This window comes from Oncorhynchus nerka, linkage group LG11 (assembly GCF_034236695.1).
Source record: "Oncorhynchus nerka isolate Pitt River linkage group LG11, Oner_Uvic_2.0, whole genome shotgun sequence".
Lineage (NCBI taxonomy): Eukaryota > Metazoa > Chordata > Actinopteri > Salmoniformes > Salmonidae > Oncorhynchus > Oncorhynchus nerka.
The window spans coordinates 34,037,083-34,056,099 of record NC_088406.1 but is presented as its reverse complement, the minus strand read 5'-3'; the positions used below and the strand labels follow the sequence as shown (position 1 = coordinate 34,056,099).

The 19,017-nt window shown below is 46.4% G+C and overlaps 1 protein-coding gene across 1 annotated transcript in view; it reads left to right on the top strand.

Moving 5' to 3' along the window:
- Positions 1-453: 453 nt before the first annotated feature.
- Positions 454-19,017, top strand: part of LOC115123823 (2-(3-amino-3-carboxypropyl)histidine synthase subunit 1) — a 120,839-nt gene continuing 102,275 nt past the window's right edge. The window contains exons 1-3 of the mRNA XM_065024444.1: positions 454-598; positions 1,699-1,848; positions 7,723-7,786. Of these exons, the coding sequence (XP_064880516.1) occupies positions 547-598; positions 1,699-1,848; positions 7,723-7,786 (266 nt within the window). The 5' untranslated portion in view covers positions 454-546. The remainder of the gene's footprint in view (positions 599-1,698; positions 1,849-7,722; positions 7,787-19,017) is intronic.

Here is a 19,017-nt window from a genome sequence, read left to right as displayed (position 1 = left end):
TAATGTCCATTATAATCCACATAATAATTCTAATTTCCTGTTGCTGCAGGATTATTTTCCTGTAGTGCAGGAGCAAATTGGCTCAAATTAAGATCCTACATCTGTAACTTCTGATGGAGCGAGAGATGACAGTATGCTTACAAAAGTTTGAGTTGATAATGTTGCTAAGAATGAAGGTTACTGTTAATTAAACATCTATATTTTCTATTCAATTCTGAACAAATGCAACATGTTCTATCATTTCGTGTATATAGAGATTCAGAACCGGCAGGTAGCCTAGTGGTTAGAGCGTTGGACTAGTAACCGAAAGGTTGCAAAATCGAATCCCCGAGCTGACAAGGTAAAAATATGTCGTTTAGACACTGTTCCTAGGCCGTCATTGAAAATAAGAATTTGAATTTAACTGACTTGCCTAGTTAAATAAAGGTACAATTTTCAAAAACACGGACAGCGATGCACTGCTGATTATCTCACATCGATTGTTCCGCCTTGCAACGATGGCACTCTGCAATTGATTACTGGCACCTTTCTGGCTCCCCTGAAAACATGGCGGCGCCCACTGTCGAAACGCAAATCGTTCCAGCAAAAAAACGAACCGGTAAGTATGAATCTCTTATATTAACGTTATCACACAATACATAACCGAGTACGTGGTGTATGGGACATGCTTTTAACAAAAACATTATACATTGCCACCATGAATAAGGAATTATGACGCAGATACAACTAGCGACTAGCTAATGCTAATAATAAGGAAAGCTGACTCAAATGGTTTAAAAGAGTGATTAGCTAGCTAACTTCCGAATTATATGAAACATAATAGAACACGTTTTTAAATATCTTTAAGGTCCAGGAACTAACGTTTAGCCAGTTAATCATCAGACACTTTCGCCCATGCGCAATTAGACAAAGAGGTGACCTGCCAGGTAGTCTGGCGGGACCACACTTGACAGACAAGGTCACTGTATTAAACCTAAATAAATAACCAATAATTATTGAGGCATCCTTTACAGCAGGGATCATCAACTAGATTCAGCCGCAGGCCGATTTTCTCTTGAGCAGATGGTCAAGGGCTGAATCATAATTACAAATTATGTGTAGACTGCAAATTGATCATAAGAAGCCCAAACATATATATTATTTGACTAAAACATAATAATTTAAAACCTTGCTTACATTTGTGCTTACATTTGTATACAATAACATCATGTATATCGCTACTACTTTGAAACAGATTTCCAAAATAAAAATCACTTGCGGCTGATTTGCGGGTGTTTTTACAGTCTTTTATGACCAACAAATAAACACCCCAAAAATAACTTTAAACAAATAAATTCGGCCCTCGGGCCACTAGTTGGGGAACCCTGCTTAACATTAGGTTGCTCTTAGTTATGCTATAATAAAATATAAACTACAACAACATTGTATTAACTTGTTGTCATAGTGACTGGATTATAATAGCATATGGAGGTGAGTGGTTTTGTAATTAGGCATATACAAGAGGAATAGGGATTGTGCAACTTCAAAGCAATTACTAAAACAATATGTAACAACTCGTATATAAGAGCAACTTAATGTAAAATATTACCAATAATCATAACAGACTATGCCCCTACACCGTATTTGATCTGAAGCCTCCTGTCTTGTCTGTGTTTGTCAACTATCTCCCACAGTACAATTATTTGATTCTTACCCTAGTACGAGGACCACGGCGGGTGGCCAATCAAATTCCTGATGAAATCCTGCAAGACCCAGAGTTACAGGAGGCTATCCACGCTCTGCCTGCAAATTACAACTTTGAGATCCACAAGACAGTCTGGCGGGTGAGACAGGCCATGTCTAAGAGAGGTAAGCGCAGAATAGACCTATTCATTACATTTCTACTATCTATTAGGCTAGGATAATATACTCTATTAGGCTAGGATAATATACTCTATTAGGCTAGGATACTATACTCTACAAGGTTTCGGGGTTGTGATGGTGATGAGGTGTTATTGGGTTGTGATTGTAATGAGGGGTGAGGTTTTATTGGGTTGGGATGGTGGTGAGGGGTGGGGTGTTTGGGGGTTGTGATGGTGATGAGGTGTTATTGGGTTGTGATTGTAATGAGGGGTGAGGTGTTATTGGGTTGTGATGTTGATGAGGGGTGAGGTGCTATTGGGTTGTGATGTTGATGAGGGGTGAGGTGTTATTGGGTTGTGATGTTGATGAGGTGTTATTGGGTTGTGATGTTGATGAGGTGTTATTGGGTTGTGATGTTGATGAGGTGTTATTGGGTTGTGATGTTGATGAGGTGTTATTGGGTTGTGATGTTGATGAGGTGTTATTGGGTTGTGATGTTGATGAGGTGTTATTGGGTTGTGATGTTGATGAGGTGTTATTGGGTTGTGATGTTGATGAGGTGTTATTGGGTTGTGATGTTGATGAGGTGTTATTGGGTTGTGATGTTGATGAGGTGTTATTGGGTTGTGATGTTGATGAGGTGTTATTGGGTTGTGTTATTGGGTTGTGATGTTGATGAGGTGTTATTGGGTTGTGATGTTGATGAGGTGTTATTGGGTTGTGATTGTGATGAGGGTTGAGGTGTTATTGGGTTGTGATGAGGGGTGAGGTGTTATTGGGTTGTGATGAGGGGTGAGGTGTTATTGGGTTGTGATGTTGATGAGGTGTTATTGGGTTGTGATGTTGATGAGGTGTTATTGGGTTGTGATGAGGGGTGAGGGACCCCACTTTCACCTCTGCAGCTTTTGACTTTCTCCCTGTCACTCTTTGAGTACCTGCATTCCCAGTGCACTCACACATACATGTCACAGTGATGGCACTCCCATCTGACAATCACACCTGGAGTGCTAGAATGGAGAGGAAGGGGGATAGGGGGAGTGATGAAGAAAATAGCAGCATTCAATATGTATGGTGTGAAACATGTTCACTTAATTAAAGACACGTGGGAGTAATCCACCCAACTCTGCCAACAATCTGAAGTCAAATATCCACCCGGGTGTTACTGAAAGAGCCATGCCAAAACACTGATCCCCCGTTGATGGAAATGACAGCCAACAACAAGTGTTGCATACTGTAAAGGGTTTACAGTCTAGCTATGTAACAGGTGTTTGGTGTGCAGGGAGAATGGGGTGGTCTATGACTGGTCCCCATGGTCGGGGTGAGATGAGCTTTGGTGTGACTCAGTCTGCCTGTCTCTCGAACTGCCTCCCCAATGGCCCCCTATTCCCTATACAGTGCACTACTTCTGATCAGAGCTCTATAGGCACTATTGTGGATAGGTGGCATTTAGGATTCAGCCTCTGTCTGTTCTGTGTTGGTTTCATTAGAGAGCTTTCTCTCTCTGGGCTTGCAGGGCCAAAGATCACCTTATCGACTCTGTTGCACTCTACCCCTCTATCTCCCTCTGAGTCCATCTGTTTCTGCCTGGGCTTTGAACCCCTTTCACTCAGCCTCTCTCGTTCATTCTCAGTTGAATTGGCCTCTTTGTTTTGTTCTTTTCACTTCCTGTTGGAATGGAATGAAATTAAGCAAGCAAACACCATTGTTTTTACTGCCCAGCCTCAATTGTTGAGTGTGAACCGATGCAACAGCTAAGTTAGCATACATTTGGTTCTGGAAAGTTACCATAGCTCCTAAGAAACGTCAGATATTTCACATTTGACATTTGACATTCGGACTATTTTCATGGTCTGAAAATGAACAGAATTCAGACCCTTTGCTATGAGACTCGAAATTGAGCTCCGGTGTAACCTGTTTCCATTGATCATCCTTGAGATGTTTCTACTTGGTAAATTCAATTGATTGGACATGATTTGGAAAGGAACACACCTGTCTATATAGTGCAGTTGACAGTGCATGTCAGTGCAAAAACCAAGCCATGAGGTCGAAGAGTTGTCCATAGAGCTCCGAGACAGGATTGTGTTGAGGCACAAATCTGGGGAAGGGTACCAAAAAATTTCTGCAGCATTGAAGGTTCCCAAGAACAATTTGGCCTCCATCATTATTAAAAGGAAGAAGTTTGGAACCACCAAGACTGTTCCTAGAGCTGACTGCCTGGCCAAACTGAACAATCAGAGGAAAAGGCCCTTGGTCAGGAAGATGACCGAGAACCCGATGGTCACTCTGACAGAGTTCCTCTGTTTAGGCTCAGAGAACCTTTCTGAAGGACAACCATCTCTACAGCACTCTACCAATCAGGCCTTGATGATAGAGTGGCCAGAAGGAATCCACTCCTCAGTAAAATGCAATTGGAGTTTGCCAAAAGGCACCCAAAGGGCTCTGACCATGAGGAACAAGATTGTCTGGTCTGATGAAACCAATATTGAACTATTTTTCCTGAATGCCAAGCATCATGTCTGGATGAAACCTAGCACCATCCCTATGGTGGAGCATGGTGGTGGCAGCATCATGCTGTGGGGATGCTGTAACGTAACAAAATGTGGGGAAAGTCAAGGGATCTGATTACTTTCCGAATGCACTGTAGGACATTTTGCAGGAGCAACATCATGTTGGACATCAGGTAGCCTATTGGTTAGAGATCTGGGCCAGTAACTGAAAGGTTGTTAGCTAGAATCCCTGAGCCAACAAGGTGAAAAATATGTCAATGTGCTCTTGAGCAAGGCACTTAACCCTAATTGATCCAGGGTTGCCGTTGATAATGGCTGACCCTAGCCGTGACCCCACTCTCAGGTTGTCTCAGGGGGAGTTGTGATATGCAAAAAACACTTTTCCAATGAAATAGGACAAATATTAATAGCAACCAAATTATTATATTACATCCGTTATTGTTAAATAATACAGCCAGAGTTTAACTGATCGCATTCTTTATCATACCTCAATTCCTCTCTGTTGTCCTTTTTTTTCATCTAGGTGTTTCCTGTGTGCTAAATTTCCGTGCCTGCAATCGTCTCTTTCTCACGACAGTTGTTCATCCTTGCACACTGAATTGTACCTGTGAAAGTGGAAGGCAGGAAACAGAGGCAGGGCAAACTGAACAGAGAGACCAAACAACCTTGTTTGTCTGGAGGAACCATGAAAATGTTTCCCTCGAGGCTGTGAAACAAACACCGAGAACTGTTTCTCTCAGAAGAGACACAACAGCATCGCAAATAATCAAAAGGTTAGCAGTAGCACTCGCAGAGACTCGTGATTTCCCTCTGGTCTTCTCGTTTAACGCCTCTGAATTCTTTCCATTTTACATCTACAGAATTCTACAGATGTTTTTTGGGAATGTTTAAGGAAGTGAAGAGTCTGGGAGAAGCTTCATTAGAGCAGCCAGACACTAACTGCAGACAGAGGTGGAACTGTTTTCTGCAGCAGCACAGCTCTTAAGTGCAGACGGTGTTCCCCACAGTATAGTGTAACCCTAACGACTACGCTGAAGAAGTACAGAATGTGAACAAACAGATGCATCTGCCAGTCCACACTGTTATAGAACGCTAATACTATTCTAGACACAAGTCAAATCTGAAACAGTACACATCTCAGTGCTGGGGCCCGGCTAGAGAGGATTGGGGACTTGGAAGAGAGCTGGGTTTTTTAGCTCCTCAGCTGACCTTTTTCTCCGTTCACTAACTAAAAGTCGTTGCTGTACCAACTCTCTGTGGACACCTACCAGACAGAAACATCCCTTTCTGCCAGGCAGTACAGCCACAAGTGCAGAGTGTCTCTCCAGCTAAATGTACAGAGTCATTTTATTTCCCTCTGCACGTGCAAGATGTTTCTCCTTATGACACATGACAGCAGACCGTGCACAGGCTGACAGGCTGACACTCAAACCAAACACAGACTATCATATGCGTCGGTTGATAGTGTGAGGGGGGGGGGAGGGGGGTGAATGACAAACACACAAGCATCTCTTACATTTGATTTGTGTTAATGCTCCTGTGACATTCGTGACTTTTCAGCTCACATGTGTACACACACACACACACAAATGCTTCTAAACCCTTGTGCAGAGCCTGTGGAGCACCTTTAGCAGTGAGAGCAGATGGAGAGGGAGCTCTTGGTTTCTGTCAGGCAGGGCTGTGGTGAGACTTAGAAACCTTTCTTGGTTAGTAAACTCAGGTAATGACCTGTCTCTGTCTGGCTACATGGTACACAGTGACCCCTTAACCTTTCATCAGAAAGACACACTCCTCTCCTCCATCCATCACACTTCAGGCACATCCTTTCCTTCACTCAGTGTGCTTTTTATTTTTCCGAGGCTATCTTTTATTGTTCAGTGTTGCCTACAGTCCTGTTTGTGTTGTTTCTCTTTGCTGTAGGAACCCACTGCAGTATGTGAACATGGGCCTAATGAAATATTTATCAACACTGCAGTCTGTGTCCATTCGCTGTAGTCACATGGTTTATCAAGGTGATGTGTGACAGGGTATGTCTGACACGGAAACATTGTCAACACTCTCTTCCTGCTTTATCTAAAGTGAATTTAATCACACCCTCCAGACAGTCCCTCCAGACACTGTGCTGAGCTCCATGAGTCTGCTAGATCCAGCCCACTGATCTTAGTATGCGCTGTGAATGGAGAGTGGGTTACCTTTGATGCAGGAATACATTGAAAGTTTTCCTTCAATTACTGCAAATGACATCGAATCAAAGGGGATTTGTGAAGCAGAGTACAGTGGACGGACGGCTTGTATACAAGTCTGAAATATCACACTGTGATATATTCGCATTTCAGTAAAGAAAGGCCGAATGTTAATTCATGCTAAGGACTTTACATAAGTATGCATAGCACAATATGTAACCACGCCATCGGTCTGTTACCAAGACAACAGCTCTGGATAAGCAATTTGCGCAAGGATGAGGCAAGGACTTGATGTGACTAAGAGTAGCTGTTTCTTCATATCCTATAATCTAGATCTCTACATCAGCAATATTTGTGTTACGTCTGAGACGTCATTATGTGTATTTAATGTTTACATTCAAGATGAACCTAAATCATGCACATTCTCAACAATAAAAGGAAATTGGGTGAGACTTCATTTTGAGAGAGCATGCCTTTTGTTTGAGCATTTTGTCGCTGTAAAGTTGTTGGCATCATTCAGAGGTGTGATATTTTGCGTCTCAACTCTGGCAGTGAGTCAACCTCCTGATGAAAGCATTTCCCATTGATTCGTCATAGCTGGTGTCACACTCAGAGAAGTTCCTACCGGAAACACACGCTGCCCTCAGCCCTTCACATCAGCAGCAGGACCAATCCTTCCTTTGTGTGATTGCTTGATTCCCATTTCACAGCGATTTGATCCATTTCTCCATGCTCTCTTAATGCCACATGAGAAGAAGCACCAAGTTTCCACATGCATAGCGGTCTGCATGGTGAGAGGGATATTTGTGTGTGTGTGTGTGACTGTGACTCATGAAGCTATTGGCTGTCATTGAGAGAGACAGGTGGAGAAAAGGTGACTAATGGATTGCTAGGAGAAGAAGGGAAGTGTGAAGGCAGTGCTGATACACTTCCATTTCCTGTAGTGCATCACTCGGTAAGATACGACAACAGTAATGCAATGGATGGGAGAAAATTACCTTGAAATGTCAGCTACCTTCTGTCTCAGTGAAGCACTCTGCAGGGGTAACATAAGCAGCGAGATACGTGTATAGGCTGTCGAGGATGTATTAAATAACGTGGTTGTCACTCCAACTGCAGCTGTGTGTGTAGCTAGGTTGTCCACTTAACCTTACCGCTGACTGTCTGTCTGTCTGTCTCTCTGTTCACAGTGGCCCTGCAGCTACCGGAGGGCCTGCAGATGTTTGCCTGTGTCATCGCTGACATCATCGAGAGGTAGGTACAGCTCACACTCGCACCACTCACTGGTGTGTTTAATAAGTGGCAAGTGCAAGTATCACTCATGCTCATTTAAAAAATAAAACAGATAATTTTATCCATTTGTTGTTAGCTAAAAACATTGATGCTTCTCCCTGAAACAGACCCCCTTGACTTTGTTGCGTGGAAGTTTTGGTGGTTTTAGGTGGGTGGGTGGGTGAGCAGTCGTCATCCTTGCTGAAGTTGATCTGTGAAGTGTGAAGTTGAGCCGGCATGGCCACTCTCTAGTCATTAAGCCAGCCAGTGTTATCATCATTCCCTACCCGCCGCAGCCAGCTCATATCTGTGCCTCAGCAGAAAATTAGACACGATTTCCTCCGCGGACCGAGCGGCTATCAACACTTCACTCATTCACGGTTGGAGGAGAGCACAGCCATTATTCTTGTTAATTACATCTTGCTACAGTCTGCATAGGCCCCTATTGCACACAAACACTCCATCACACAGACACACTCACACAAACTGATGCTGGAGCACAAACCTTCCCCACAGTTTGGAGTTCCTCGGCATCAGTGGTTTTAATCATTTGTCTTGTATACACTGAGCTTTGGCCTACGTCGTGCCTTAACAAGTTTGTGCAACATTGATAAATTGTTCATAACAAAAGCAGTAATCCACTTTAATGTAGACCTAAAACATGTATTTAAATTGTTGAAAGAGGAGCTCTGTGTGTTGTTTCCTTCATCTTCTCATTCCACCCCTCTCTGCCTCTCTCTCTGCTGGGACGACTGTAAGGGTTCTCTAAGAAGATTGCTGCATCACTCCACATCCAAAGTGGATTCCTTTCCTAGGTGAACAGTATGTTCAATACTAATGAGGTTAGTTGATAGAAGTGAAGGATAGCGAGCTAGGGAAGGGAAGCTTCCGCATGGTTTTCAGTCAGAGCACATATTAGATTTCAGACCGGAAACGTTGTTCTTGGTGTCCCCATATGAAGCCATGCCTGTCATACCACAGTTATGGACCGTTGAGAAACAGGAACAGGGCTGAAAGCTTTGACTTTCTCCCTGTACCTCTCTTCCCTCAACGTTCTGCTCTCCTCCTCCTCCTCTACCCAGTCCCCCCTTTCCTTTTAACCCCTCTCCATCGCCCCACTAGGTGCCACGCCTTTCTCATTCTGTCTAATCTCTCCTTCACTCCCTGTACGGCCGTCTCTCCTCCTCCTCCTCTACCCAGTCCCCCCTTTCCTTTTAACCCCTCTCCATCGCCCCACTAGGTGCCACGCCTTTCTCATTCTGTCTAATCTCTCCTTCACTCCCTGTACGGCCGTCTCCCCTCCTCTCTCTGGCTACGAGGCGAATGGGGATTGAGTGAGCGAGGCACAGAGAGAGAGAGTGGTGGCGATAGGGGCCATGTCTTATCAGCAGCGCTGCTATCAGTAGAACAACTGCCTCTCTCTCGTATCTGGGCTTAACCAACCCCCTATACACTGTGTCCATCCCAGAGTCCTCTAAATGAATGACAACCCATCCCCTTCGACCATCTCAGCCCATTTCAGCTAATGAGCGCAATTAACGGCAGATAATTGTCTTCCTCACCTCCCTCACACCTCTTCCTCCCCCTTCTCTCCTGCATGTCTCACCCCATCCAGATCCTACAGACGAGGGAGCAGTTTCCTCTGTCACCAGTTGTTGTTTGGTTCTTCTCTTCTTTGTGTATAAATAAATCAGCAGCCTCATTTGACTCCCAGGTCACAGTATTTCACTGTGTCACAATGATCAGGCTAAGTGTTACATGAAGGCAGTACATCTAGAGAATGGGCTTGGCCCCTGAATAGGGGATCTAGCTACAGAGGGATTGTCCTTGGTCACCATGCTGTATCTGACCTCTACTCACCCTTCTCGTTCTGTGGGGTCAGCAGAGGGTTCTGTCAGATGTAGATGTTTAGTGACTAGTAAGAGCCTGGCTCCATCTCACCCACTGTGAACGCCAGGCAGTCCATGTGTGGTGTGGGGACTGGGGAGTGGCCCGGGCTGAGGTCCATGTCAGTGCGGGGATGAAGGGGCTAAGCTGTGGTTAAGGAGCTTGGGTGGGATGGACAGCTATAAGCCCTAATGAGAGCAAGCTGCTCTGAATTCTAGCCCATGCAGTCAGTTAATACACATCAACTGTGGGGGGGAATGCACGCACACAGGTGCACACAGGTGCACACAGGGACAAAGACACAGACACACATGTGCGCAATAGGCAGAGACTGGCTCCTCCAGTACATAGACTCAGCATAGTGCTCAGTGCTCACATACAGCCAGTGAGAACACCTACACAAGGGGACAGAGGTGCTCATAAAAGAAGCAATGTACTTACATGGACTCACACTGAAACAAAGACAATACTAGGCCTGTATAAGCTGCTCTCATTTTCAACAATACAGTATATGTCTGTATAGCCATACTCAGGCCTACCAATAGAGAATTGGCTCCTACTTAGAATATGTGGCTATCTGTTCCACACAGGCACCTGTAAGCATACTCTCTCCCACAGAGAAGTAGAGAGACTGCACCACGCTTCCACTGATCATTTAGAATGTCTCCCACAAGCAGGCCTGCTTCTGTTCTTTAAAGAGGCTTTGATAGGCCCACAAAGAACTTAGGAAACCTTTACAAGGTTTACTGTAATGGCTCCAGTTGAAGAGGCACGCTCTGACTTCACACTGTATCCTCTGCTTGCCTGTAATACAGCTACACACAGGTTGCATCCCAAATGGCACCCTATTCCCTAAATAGTGCGCTACTTTTGACCAGGGCCCTAAATAGTGTACTACTTTTGACCAGGGCCCTAAATAGTGTACTACTTTTGACCAGGGCCCTAAATAGTGTACTACTTTTGACCTGAGTCCTAAATAGTGTACTACTTTTGACCAGGCCCCTAAATAGTGTACTACTTTTGACCAGTGCCCTAAATAGTCCACTACTTTTGACCAGGGACCTAAATAGTGCACTACTTTTGACCAGGGCCCTAAATGACCCAAAGGACACTATGTAGGGACTAGGGTGCCATTTGGTGCAGCAGCTCTCTTGATAACTGATAAAGCCATTCAAAGAGACTTAAGACATAACTCAACTTTCACAACAAGTAAACAGACAGATATGAACACAGCTGAGGAAAAATTGATCAGAACAACAGAAAGAATCCCTAACTTGGACAGGCGTGTGATGGTGTGTGTTGTCATCCCGCCATATGTTTCATTGCCTTTGATGCCACACCAGCTATCTTCACCGCAGCCTTGAATGATACTTTGATGAACTTCCTTTGAATATTTACTGTGCTGTTCTGGGAGTGGAGAGCCAGGGCTTGTGTTGTCGCCATCCCAGTCATCCATGGCCTAATCCTGGAGACTGGGAAGGAGAGCGAAGTAGGGAGGGAGCAGAGGAAGGCAGGGAAATACAGGGATGGGGGGTGGCAGTAACATTTAATGTCCTCTGTCATCGGCTCTCTGGCAAGGGAGAGATGGGCCTCTCCTCCACACAGAGAGATATTGACTTGTGACATAACTAGGATCTTGTACTTGGGGGTGAAGGTACATGACATGAGAGCATTATGTAACAGAGGGCCCTATTCAATGACTCATACACTCACACACACAACTGTGTTCACAGTATGAATCACAGAGGAGGTCATTTGTATATTTCGGCTTTTCAAACATAGATTTGTCACGGTGCCGGCCCAGGAGAATGATTTGTAATAAATGTAGTGGTTAGATATTCTGGCTATTTTCATGTCAGCACGCCACTTAGATCAACAGCCTCATCAGTTGAATGTCATGTCAGATGAAACACAGGCAGTGATTGACCTGCCACTGTGTCCATGGCAGCAGAGTGAATGAAATGGGAGATCAGAGCCTTATTTCTTTCTCTCGCACACACACACACAAACACAGAGAGCCCCTGCTGTCTCAGACCTTTCTGGTCACTCTCCATCATCCCTCTGGACCTCATCCTGGGACATCATCAGCCAGAGACGGATTCATTTCACATACTTTCATTCATTTCAGTCTGCAGTAACGTGTGTGAGCAGCAGAAGCGACCTCGGCCCACAGCCTTCCATTGTAAATGTCAGCCCTGCCTCCATAGAGGAAGACTGGCAGGAGCCTCCTTGTCCTTGCCTCACCACTCGCACCCCAGCCTCTCCATTCCTCCCACAGCACAGCTGAGCAGTAGGTAGCGGGAGCCCGGGTGTGACAGTGTGTCCCGGCCTTCTGTCCCCACCAATTACATAAGAAGCTCACACTGGGTGTAGAGAGCAGCAGGGCCCCCATTTTGCACACGCATGCGCGCATACACACACACACACACACACACAGGGCATCTCTCTGACTAATGAGCTCTCCTGCTTGGCAGCCCCCTCACTATCCTCCTAAATTCCAACCACATCTGTCTCAGGACTCTAAGAGGAGACAGTAAGACACAAACATCCAGACACACCTGGACCAGACAGCTACAGTGGGACAGATAGCTACAGTGGGACAGACAGCTACAGTGGGCCAGACGGCTACAGTGGGCCAGACAGCTACAGTGGGCCAGATAGCTACAGTGGGCCAGACGGCTACAGTGGGCAAGACGGCTAAAGTGGACCGGACAGCTACAGTGGACCGGACGGCTAAAGTGGACCGGACAGCTACAGTGGATCGGACGGATGCAGTGGACCAGACGGCTACAGTGGATCGGACGGCTACAGTGGATCGGGCGGCTACAGTGGATCGGGCGGATGCAGTGGACCAGACGGCTACAGTGGATCGGGCGGATGCAGTGGACCAGACGGCTACAGTGAATCGGACGGATGCAGTGGACCGGACGGATGCAGTGGACCAGACTGCTACAGTGGACCAGACGGCTACAGTGGGCCAGACAGCTACAGTGGGCCAGACAGCTACAGTGGGCAAGACCGCTACAGTGGACCAGACGGCTACAGTGGACCGGACGGATGCAGTGGACCGGACGGATGCAGTGGACCGGACATCTACAGTGGACCAGACGGATGCAGTGGACCAGGCGGCTACAGTGGGCCAGACGGATGCAGTGGACCAAACGGATGCAGTGGACCAGACAGCTACAGTGGATCGGACATCTACAGTGGACCAGACGGATGCAGTGGACCAGACAGCTACAGTGGGCCAGACGGATGCAGTGGACCAGACGGATACAGTGGGCCAGGCGGCTACAGTGGATCGGACATCTACAGTGGACCAGATGGCTACAGTGGATCGGACATCTACAGTGGACCAGACAGCTACAGTGGACCGGACAGCTACAGTGGACCGGACGGAATTCAGTGGACCAGACGGATGCAGTGGACCGGACATCTACAGTGGACCAGACGGATGCAGTGGACCAGGCGGCTACAGTGGATCGGACATCTACAGTGGACCAGACGGATGCAGTGGACCAGACAGCTACAGTGGGCCAGACAGATGCAGTGGGCCAGACGGATGCAGTGGACCAGACGGATACAGTGGGCCAGACGGCTACAGTGGATCGGACATCTACAGTGGACCAGATGGCTACAGTGGATCGGACATCTACAGTGGACCAGACAGCTACAGTGGACCAGACGGATGCAGTGGACCAGACGGATGCAGTGGACCAGACAGCTACAGTGGACCAGACGGATGCAGTGGACCAGACGGATGCAGTGGACCAGACGGATGCAGTGGACCAGACAGATGCAGTGGACCAGACGGCTACAGTGGACCGGACGGATGCAGTGGACCGGACATCTACAGTGGACCGGACGGATGCAGTGGACCAGACGGATGCAGTGGGCCAGACGGATGCAGTGGACCAGACGGATGCAGTGGACCAGACAGATGCAGTGGACCAGACAGATGCAGTGGACCAGACCGATACAGTGGGCCAGACGGCTACAGTGGATCGGACATCTACAGTGGACCAGATGGCTACAGTGGATCGGACATCTACAGTGGACCAGACGGATGCAGTGGGCCAGACGGCCGCAGTGGACCAGACGGATGCAGTGGACCAGACAGCTGCAGTGGACCAGACGGATGCAGTGGGCCAGACGGATGCAGTGGACCAGACGGATACAGTGGGCCAGACGGCTACAGTGGATCGGACATCTACAGTGGACCAGATGGCTACAGTGGACCGGACATCTACAGTGGACCAGACAGCTACAGTGGACCAGACGGATGCAGTGGACCAGACGGATGCAGTGGACCAGACGGATGCAGTGGACCAGACGGATGCAGTGGACCAGACGGATGCAGTGGACCAGACGGATGCAGTGGACCAGACGGCTACAGTGGACCGGACGGCTACAGTGGACCGGATGGATGCAGTGGACCGGACATCTACAGTGGACCGGACGGATGCAGTGGACCAGACGGATGCAGTGGGCCAGACGGATGCAGTGGACCAGACGGATGCAGTGGACCAGACAGATGCAGTGGACCAGACCGATACAGTGGGCCAGACGGCTACAGTGGATCGGACATCTACAGTGGACCAGACGGCTACAGTGGATCGGACATCTACAGTGGACCAGACGGATGCAGTGGGCCAGACGGCCGCAGTGGACCAGACGGATGCAGTGGACCAGACAGCTGCAGTGGACCAGACGGATGCAGTGGGCCAGACAGATGCAGTGGACCAGGCGGATGCAGTGGACCAGACGGCTGCAGTGGGCCAGACGGCTGCAGTGGACCAGACGGCTGCAGTGGACCAGACGGCTGCAGTGGACCAGACGGATGCAGTGGACCAGACGGATGCAGTGGACTAGCCAGCTGCAGTATGTCCGACCCACTCCCCTCCCAACGACCAGATAGTTTACCAGTGCTATTTCAGGTTTAGTGAGAAGTCTCTTGAGTGCTTGACATTACGAGGTGGAAAGAGATCCTCCCACACCTGTGTGCCTCTTTGTCCCATATCCCAGTCATCACAACCCTGGAGAACCACGACCTATAGATCACTCTGTTATATTGGCCAACCTAAATCACCACTCTGCCTGGAGGATGGCTGCTGGTGATGTACTGGCTCTCATATAATGCCTTTGAAGACACCTGGGAAATTGCTTGACCTGTCTGAAAGATACAGTCGATGCACTCCAAAGATAAAGCATCATATAGACTTTGCCGTCGTCCCTCCCGGCTGTCTGTATGTCCAGGGGGACAAGTTGATGGGCTTTATAGAGAGACCGAAAGGCTGGCGGTCTGCCCTTTCTCTCCTTCACACTGCCTGGGTGCATCCCAAATGGTAAGCTATACCCTATAGTGCACTACTTTTGTCCAGGGCCCTATGGAACTTGGTCATATGTAGTGCCCTATAAAGGGAATAGGGTTTCATTTTAGGGGCGGCGCCTAAATGAAATATGAGCAAGTGAGCAGCTGAGGACAGAAAGTCGAGAAAGACTGAACACTACAGTATGTAATTATAGTGTGAGACAGAGGGAGTGGTTTTCACTTGATCTTGGTTATTTACGTAATGAAATAAAGTTCCCCTTCCGTCCGTCTGTCTGGCCAGCGTTGTGTGTGTGAGAGATATGGAGTGGTCAGTGCTCTGCTCGGGAAGGTTTCATCCCACTACCCACTACCCACTCTCTCCTATTTCACTGCTCTATCACTAACTCAGACCAGGCATAGTCACTTTCATTTAGGACCAGCCGTACATTCCAGACCCACCACATGCAGATATAATTGAACACAGAGAGCGATGCATAATATTACCTGCAATTTCAAAGGGAAACATGAATATGTGTGGACATATTCTCATGCACATTTAAAAATGAGCTCTGGGCTTTTATGATGTTATTTTGGAGTGAATGCAGGCAGTTGACAGCCATTTCAATGTGAGCTAAATGGAAATGGGCCAATTCTGTTTTTAAATAATAGAAAACCAGAGTGCAATGCATTTACATGTTCAGAAACCATTGGTTGAAAATGGACACACTGCAACAGAATGTTTATATCTCTGAACTAGGCCTAATATCTCTGAACTAGGCCTAATATCACTAGGTCTAATATCTCTGAACTAGGTCTAATATCTCTGAACTAGGTCTAATATCTCTGAACTAGGTCTAATATCTCTGAACTAGGTCTAATATCTCTGAACTAGGTCTAATATCTCTGAACTAGGTCTAATATCTCTGAACTAGGCCTAATATCTCTGAACTAGGTCTAATATCTCTGAACTAGGTCTAATATCTCTGAACTAGGTCTAATATCTCTGAACTAGGTCTAATATCTCTGAACTAGGTCTAATATCTCTGAACTAGGTCTAATATCTCTGAACTAGGTCTAATATCTCTGAACTAGGCCTAATATCACTAGGTCTAATATCTCTGAACTAGGTCTAATATCTCTGAACTAGGTCTAATATCTCTGAACTAGGTCTAATATCTCTGAACTAGGCCTAATATCTCTGAACTAGGCCTAATATCTCTGAACTAGGCCTAATATCTCTGAACTAGGCCTAATATCTCTGAACTAGGTCTAATATCTCTGAACTAGGTCTAATATCTCTGAACTAGGTCTAATATCTCTGAACTAGGTCTAATATCTCTGAACTAGGCCTAATATCTCTGAACTAGGCCTAATATCTCTGAACTAGGTCTAATATCTCTGAACTAGGTCTAATATCTCTGAACTAGGTCTAATATCTCTGAACTAGGTCTAATATCTCTGAACTAGGTCTAATATCTCTGAACTAGGCCTAATATCTCTGAACTAGGTCTAAAATCTCTGAACTAGGCCTAATATATCTGAACTAGGCCTAATATATCTGAACTAGGCCTAATTTCTCTGAACTAGGTCTAATATCTCTGAACTAGGTCTAATTTCTCTGAACGTTAAGGCTGTACACAGAGTTTACAGAACATTAGGAACACCTAGTCTTTCCATGACATATACTGACCAGGTGAATCCAGGTGAAAACTATGATCTCTTATTGATGTCAGCTTGCCTAGTGGTTAGAGCATTGGGCCAGTAACCGAAAGGTTGCTAGATTGAATCCCCGAGCTGCCAAGGTAAACATCTGTCGTTCTGCCCCTGAACAGGCAGTTAACCCACTGTTCCTAGGCCGTCATTGAAAATAAGAATTTGATCTTAACTGACTTGCCCAGTTAAATAAATAAATAAAATAAAATCCACTTCAATCAGTGTAGATGAAGGGGAGGAGACAGGTTAAAGAAGTTTTACGTCTTGAGAAAGTTGAGACATGGATTGTGTATGTTTGCCATTCAGAGAGTGAATTCAGATAAATCTTTGAAGTGCCTTTGAACAGTGTATGTTTTGTTCACTCAGTGTATATCTGAACTGAATGTGAACAGAACAGATTCAGGAGTGTCCACATGTAAAGTGGAGAGGCTATTGTAGGAGCTAGGGAACCATTTGTAGCATGGCTTCCTGATTTGAAAAGGAAGGTTAGCTACACATCTGCCCTGTGCTCCCTCTGAAGGAGAGAGCGTGAAGGAGAAGTGGAGAGCAAAGGTGAAGGGATGACCTTATGGGAGGAGGGAGAAAAATAGTGTAATGCTTAACAGGGGAGGGTAGAGTAGGATATTCCAGTAGAATGTCAGTAGAAAGCAGCTTGGTGGTGGACCATGTTAAGGATTGAGAGCTGAGAGAATGACACATGTTGAGAGGGGGAGGGAATAGAGGAGGAGGAGAGGAGCCAAAACAAGCTGTTGTTGAAATGAACAGGACAGAGATTGTCATATGACTGGAAGGAACAGAGTGACAGATGAGAGGAAGATTGCAGGAAGAGGGAGAGACAGAATATTACTATCAATTACTACAGCGATAGCTCTTTGTAATCATCTTGTCTCACACTTGTACATAGTCCTTTTGGGCATGGGGATTTGAATTGCAGTACCATACGGAGTGTGTGTGTGTGCACGTGCGTGCGTGATTTATCCTATCAGAGTGGTTAAAGTCTAGTGACTGACCTCAGATCAGATTCCATCAAACCCTATATTCCCCTCTGCAACATAGCTAAAAAACCTTTAATGTCCCCTCATCCATCCCAGGTCCCACTGTGTTGTCCCCTGGTTCCTCTCTTTGTGTCGTTCTGCGATCTGATAACCCACATGATAAGATATATTGTCTGCATTATTTTAAAGGTCTCTATAGATGAGATTAAGGCATACAAGGGTTCTCCCAGGTCTGTTCAACAATATTGGATTCCCATAACGGTTGCCATATCATTTTGTTTTTGTTTCGTTTTTTAAATTGGATTCAAGCGCCTTTCAGAATGCGGTGCTGTGCAGTTTAGAGGGTCTGTATGTTGATGAAGCTGTAGTCTTTTACATAATGACCCGGGCCCAGGCTGTTTGAGAACCTGCCAGAACAAATAGATGAGATGCGTTCCCAGAAATAGACCCAGCAGTAATGATCTTGTTTTTGGTGGATTTAAAGGATTATCTAATGGTATTACTGAAAACATCTGTCAAAGCTTCATCCTATCCTCCCTCCCTGCCCGCCTGCTGCACACCCTTGTTACTACGTTACCACTACACCTACTGTACCCATTCACTGTCAATTACTACAATTAGTCTGTCATTTTCACCCGCGCTTTGTCTTCCAATTTTCCTGGTGTAAGACGTGGGAGTCATAGTGTTTGTATGACAAAGCTAAATGGAAGAAAGCTTTGTTGAGCAAAAGGCTCGGGGAGAGAAAGGCGGGAGAGGAGGTAGAGGAACATGTAATCGTCCAACACGGGCCCCTGCCAGATTTCTGTTTTCAGGAGACTATTTTGTCAGTGTATTTCTGTGTTCTGTAAAGCAGATTACTGGTATCAGATTTGTTAATATTACAAACCCCAGAGCAAACAGCTCATCTGCCTTATGCACTCAGCCAGCAGCGGCCTTCTCTCTCTCTTAGCTCTGTCTCCACCTCCCTCTTCTCCTCTCTTACTGCCACTTCTCTCTCTCTTCGCTCTGTCTCCACATCCCTCTTCTCCTCTCTTACTGCCACTTCACTCTCTCTTCGCTCTGTCTCCACCTCCCTCTTCTCCTCTCTTACTGCCACTTCTCTCTCTCTTCGCTCTGTCTCCACCTCCCTCTTCTCCTCTCTTACTGCCACTTCTCTCTCTCTTCGCTCTGTCTCCACATCCCTCTTCTCCTCTCTTACTGCCACTTCTCTCTCCACCTCCTCATTTACACCCCCTTCCACCACACAACCTCCTTCTGGGTTTCAACTCACTTCTTCCATTGCTCTTATATTGTTCTCCTCGCTCTCT